We start from the raw sequence: 6151 nt of genomic DNA on the forward strand, positions 1-6151 counted from the left end.
CTGCCCTGGAGAGACCTATATTCTAGTAGGGGAGGTATCTACACACATATGTATCTGTGTGTGTATCTGCCTATACTCTCTGTCCCTCCAAAACAGCCATTAAGCAATCTTGGCCAAGAAAGTACCAAGTGCTAGAATAAAATGCTACAGGAAAGTTGTGGGGTTTTGTTGTTTTGTTTTGTTTTTTTGAAAGAGAATACTTACAGGTGGGCATAGATGGCAGTGGAGAAGGAGACGCAGGCAGGGCAGAATGAATTGGAGATGGCTGCTGGGATTTCAGAGTAGTTGCGGCTAGCAGGCATTTTCGGGAGAAATGGAGGCTGGGGGAAGTGTATGAGTGTAGTTCAGGGAGTTGCCTGCAGGGATGGATGCAATTGAAACTATGAGGATGAATGAGATCCCAGAGGAAGGATAGGAAGAGGAGCTGAGGGCCTTGGTAGATAGGATGATATGACCACACCTCTATGGGTCAGAAGGGGAACAGGAGCTCTGTGTCTCTGTCCTAAGGTGCTTTCTGGCTTCTTGCCCCATGACTCTCCTGGTGAAGGACCTTCTCCAGCCTTATCCATGCCCCTCCCCACCACCTCCTTCCCCCTCTCATGATTCTGATGGCAGCTGGCAATGTTGATTCTCATCACACTATCTTGCCTTTCCTCCAGAAAGGGTGAAGATGAGTATCGATGAGATCTTGGCTGATAAATTCTTGCAGAGGCAGAATGACTACGTAGAGGTATTGGGGAGGGTGGAAGGAGAAGGGTCAGCATGTCAGAGTGTCTCCAAGCCTGGCCTGCTACCCATTCCTGGCTAGGGTCAGAGGCTGGCAGAGGTCCCTTGGTCACTAATTGTAGATACAGACTGGAATTTAACCCCCTCTTCTATATTGTACCTCCTGGCCTGTGTTATAAGACTGACTTAGGGCAAGAGCTAAAGCTAAGTTGGAAACCAAATCCACAAATGTGAGTCATCTGCTATAGGCCTGACATGGGAAGCATTTTTTTTCCTTTTTCAGATAAAATCATTGCCCCTCTACTGAAAGATGGTGTGTTGTAGCAAAGTTAAGAGCTGGTAGGCAGGAGACCTAGGCTCAAGTCCTTGGCCTACCGCTGACTCACCACATGATATGGGCATGTCCCATTTCCTTTCTGGGTCTCAGCAACCTCATTTATTAAAACGAACAAGTTGGATGGGATTTATAACAAAGATCTTTTCTAAGCTCTGACTAATGCTACAAAGTCTGTAACATTTAAAAAAAAAATTCCTACTTAGATCTCAAGAAGATTGTTGGAAGAATGTAGGATTTGAAGCCAGACAACCTGAGTTCAGATCCTGACTTCCCCAGCCTTGGTTTATTCATCTGTAAAATGAAGGTTGGGTTAGGTGACAAAGTTCCTTTTCTAGCCCTATGACACTTTTCTTCCTCTGTCTCTATGTCAAGACTTGCATTGCTTATAACCAAAGGGTGCTAGAGGTGGAATTGGGGCTCTCGGAGAGAGACATCATCTATATTCCCCAGCTGTTTCGCTTAGGCTGGATCTGGGATCCCACCATCCAAAAAGAAGTTCTCCGAGCAGGGCATCTCTTCCCCAACATGGTAAGGAATACAGCAGGGGTATGCAGGGAGTAGGCCATATTTGACACCTGGACTTCCTGACTCTGTATGTAGCACTCTATCCATCATACTACCTATCTGTAGGGGTGGGCAGATACGTGAGTTTGGAGCTAGGTCTCCAAGGAAGTTGGGTAAGCTAAGGAGAGAGAGCATTCCAGGCACGGTGATCGAGCCTAAGGAATGGTGGATCATGCATGAAGAACATCAAGGCTACCAACATATCGTGCAAAGAGGAGGAGTAAAGTATAAGAAGCCTTTATAATAACAGATTCATATTTGATCATAGGGGTAATAGGGAACCACTGGAGTTTGAAGGTGGGGAAGGGAGGTAACTGTAAGACCTGCATTTCAGGAAAATCCCCTTGGCAGGTGTGCAGAGGATGGATCTGGGCAGGAAAGATTTGAGTCAGGGATACTAATTAGAAGTCATTTGAATAATCCAGGGGAGAGGTGATGCTGATGCAGACCTGAGCTATGGTAGTGGATGTGTGAGTAGAAAGAAAGGGAATCCATGAGAGATCTATCTATACAATGACATTCCAGCAACAGATTAGATTTATGGGGAAAATACGAGAGAGGAGTTAAAGACAACAGGGGAAAGATTAGGGTTGGTCATGAAGATCTGGGAATCCTCAGCATGGTAGTGGTAGATGAACAGTGCCAGCCAAAGAGATCACTGAGCACATGATGGAAAGGAAGGAGAGTAGAGGGCCCCAGCAAGAGTCTGGTCTGAAATGTCCAATTGGTGAGATGGGACTAGAACCCAGAAGAGACCAAGGCCTGGATATGAGTGATGCTAAGAGGCAAGAGCCTAAGGCAGCATGTTGGGGGATACCCATTGTCTGAGGGTAGGACGCGGAAGACCCAACAGATTACTGGGATAGCACTTGGACACTTATCTCCTGCCAGTATGTCACCTTTCAACACTTGAAGTACCTAGAGTTTTCCTAAACAGCTGCCTGAGGCCAGATTTAAACCCAAATCTTCCTGACTCTGGTGCAGTTAGTGCAGTAGATAAGAGTGCCAGCCCTGGAGTCAGGAGGGCCTGAGTTCAATCCAACCCCAGACACTTACTAGCTATGTAATCCTGGGCAAGTCACTTAATCCTGTTTGCCTAAGTTTCCTCATCCATAAAATGAGCTGGAGAAGGAAATGGCAAGCCACTCCAGTAAAAGCCAAGAAAACCCCAAATAGGGTATTGAAGAATTGGACATGATCGAAAAATGACAACTTCCTGACACCAGGCCCAGCACTCTATCCACTGTGCCACTAAGGGACACTAAGGCCTCTTCCATCTCTGATTCTGTGTGTCTATAATAGGTCTTCCTTCCTCTCTTTTAGACCTTTTTGCTTGAAAGTGACAGATTCTCAGTACTGCTGATTTGCACGCTGCGTTGACTGTCTCCTAGGTGAAGGGGTTAGCACTTCTTGCCCCCAGATGTTACTTGAGGGATCTCTACCCTTCTCTTTTTCTTCTTGCCATAGTTGAATATGATCGTCCTAGGATCTTACCTGGGGATCCCCAAACCCTTCGGGCCCTTAGTCAATGGAGTCTGCTGTGTGGAGAAAAAGGTCCAGAGCCTGCTGGAACCATTGGGCCTGAATTGTCTTTTCATTGGGGAATTCTTTGGTCATCAAGAAGATCTGGGGGATGCCTACTATTGGTTCAACATCCGCCGGGAACCATTACCCTACAAATGGTGGAACTTTGTAATATGATGGGTCCTTTCCTGCTCTCTTCTCCGCCCTGTCTGATGCCCATGTACAGGGTGGTAGCAGAAGCTCTCTCCACTACTGCTGTATCCATCTAGTCTTCTGGACAATCTCTAGCCTACAGTGACAGTCAAGGGCCATGTCTCTTCGGATCAGGAGACTGAACCCTAATCTGCAATGGGGTATAATCTCTGCCTTGAGAGACGTCTTGGATAGTGGAACACTTGGCCTACCCATCTGGTCCTCTTGTCCAGTCCATTTTATGGTGGTGGGAGTGGCTGAATAACCCACCCTAGAGATGTTACTTATGGCTCGAACCTTGGCTGAGAATTTGAGCAAATATTCAATAAAGCCCCTATTTCATCCAGCTGGTAGCTTTTTTATTATGGGGCTGGGCTAGGGAACAAAAAAATCCTATTTAAATGTTTCTTTCTTAGCCTTCTGAAGAAAGTATGGCCTAAGTGTGAAACAACATGGCATAAGGGAAAATATGCTGGACTTGGAAGTTAAGAAATCTGGTTTTAAATGTACTAGGTTGAGACAAGGGGCAGGTCTGATCCTCACATACATATGATCCTAGTATCAGTCTACGTCCTTTGTGCTATCATAGCCAGATTTGAGATGTTTGGAGGTTGGGTTTATTTTTGTTTTCTCCCCCACTAGGCCAACTGGAGGACAGATTCAGAGGAAGACATTTAAGGAAAGAGAATAATACATGTATTTCCCCCTCCACACAGGGATGCTTAACAGTAACTATACCATTGGTGGAAGGACCAACCACAGGGAATGCGAGATCAGGAAATATGAGTGGCCAGGGCAATTCCCACTGGTGATGCTATGGAGATACCAATGTCTTCTAAGATCACAGAGTTGCTCCCTGTTGTAAGACTCTGCTGTTACCTACTAAGGGACGATGTAGTTTTTCTCCCCACAGAGGGCAGGATTGTCTAATTCTTTAGTTTATAGTCTTGGGATTATCATAGCTCTTTCATGAGGTTTACCCCAGATGGCAGCAACCAGTCAAATAGCTGGATAAACTATTGGACCTTTTTAAATCTTTCAAATGCCTTTTCTCTTACTATCCCCTTGGAATCTGTCTCAAGTCTTACTGGACTACAGTTTGACTTTCTGTCTCCTGCTAGTATGCCAGTTATGGTCCATACAAGTCTACTTGTAACTGTTGTAAGGGTGTCTATTTATAACAGTTGTTAAGTATCATTAACCTACCTACCTCACAGGCTTGTCATAAAAAAGAGAAGTAAGATGGGACAAGGATAAACATGGTCCTAATTTTTAAAAAATTAGGAAGAGGAAAACAATCACTTTGATTCCTGGGAAAATTCTGCGATGGATCCTTAAAAAGATGGATACTTAATGTCTAGAAAGAGAAGTGGTGATTACAAAGGGCTGACATTTCAGCAAGCACAGGTCACAAAAGAGACTAATCTCGGTGCCTTTTTTATAGGATTAACAAACTATTAAGTATTTACTAGTTAAACTTGCTACTTAACATAAGGGAAGTGTTGTGGATATAGTTTAATTTTAGCGAAGTTATTAACAACTGATAATCATACTAGCCTTGAGGAGAGGGCATATGGATTGGACAAACTCGAATGATAGCCAGTCCCAAAGTACAGTTGATAACATCATAGCAGGAAGTCTCCAGTAGAGTTCTCCAGTCTTAGCCCTAGTCTGATAAACATTTAATCACTTGGATAATAGCATCTATAACACGCTCATAAAATTTTTAGATGGCACAAAGACGGTTAACATGCTGGATGACAAAGTCAGGATCCAAAAAGGTCAGAGTATTGCGGTGAATCGAGGAAGATGAAATCTGGTAGGATAAATCATTGACTTTACAAGCACAACGTGGAGAAGGACCATATTAGACAACAGTTATTCTGAAAAAGATCTGGGGTTCTTAAGACACTATAGTGGGATATGGCAGCTAAATAAGCTTGTGAGATCTATAGAGAAATGATCTTTCCACTGTGCTCAGACTGGGTGCTCAGATGGATGGAGTGGTGAGGTCGACACTGGGTACTGCAGTTTACAAAAGTCACTGATTAGCTAGTGTCCAGAAGCGGGTCACTAGGATGGGAAAGAGCCTTGGGGTTGTCCTATGAGGAATAGGGGATATTTATCCCACAGAAAAGAAGGCTTGTGGGGGTGGGAGGAGCACATGATAGATGTCATTAAGTATGTAAAGGTCTGTTTTGTGGAGGAGAGATGAGATTTTATTTGTTTGGCCCCAGAGGGAAGAGAGAGAAGCAGGACAGACTATACCAAAAAAAGAATATAGACTTGAAGACCTAACAAACTTCCCAGTGCTTGCAGCTGTCTCGAGGTGGACAGGACTCACCTTGAGAAAGAGAGGTGAGGGGGTCTTCCTCATAGGAGACCCTCAAGCAGAGACCACTTGTTAAATATTTAGGGGAGATTCCTTTGGAGCACTAAGATCCCTTCCAACTCTCAAATTCTGGGATTCCTTGACTCTTAGGGTGCCTTAATGTGCTAAGAAATGTTTATTTTTCTCATTTTTACAGATGAGGAAACTAAGGCCCAAGTAAAAGTGACTTTGCTAAGGATTAGTAAAGCAGTTAAGTGTTAGCAATCTAACTCCCATCTCCTAGCTCCAATTTCAGCACTGTGGCTCCCTTTGTATGTTGACATGTCCTGTTCTCTCTAGGGCTTAGACTTCAACTTTTTCCTTCAAGACAGTGAATCGAATTGGGTACTGAGGAAAAGTAGTAGTAAAAGGAAGAAAATAAGCATTTGTTAAGTGCCTACTATGTGCCAAGCAGATGGTAAGAGCCTTACAAATTT

General features: G+C 44.2%; 1 protein-coding gene across 1 annotated transcript in view; it reads left to right on the plus strand.

Annotated features, from left to right (window-relative positions):
- LOC140504278 (protein-arginine deiminase type-4-like) overlaps nucleotides 1-3689 on the plus strand; it is a 29102-nt gene extending 25413 nt beyond the window's left edge. The window contains exons 15-17 of the mRNA XM_072609050.1: nucleotides 660-730; nucleotides 1436-1591; nucleotides 3095-3689. Coding sequence (XP_072465151.1) covers nucleotides 660-730; nucleotides 1436-1591; nucleotides 3095-3328 — 461 coding nt within the window. The 3' untranslated portion in view covers nucleotides 3329-3689. The remainder of the gene's footprint in view (nucleotides 1-659; nucleotides 731-1435; nucleotides 1592-3094) is intronic.
- The last annotated feature ends 2462 nt before the right edge of the window (nucleotides 3690-6151 follow it).

Source organism: Notamacropus eugenii, chromosome 5 (assembly GCF_028372415.1).
Source record: "Notamacropus eugenii isolate mMacEug1 chromosome 5, mMacEug1.pri_v2, whole genome shotgun sequence".
Classification (NCBI taxonomy): Eukaryota; Metazoa; Chordata; class Mammalia; order Diprotodontia; family Macropodidae; genus Notamacropus; species Notamacropus eugenii.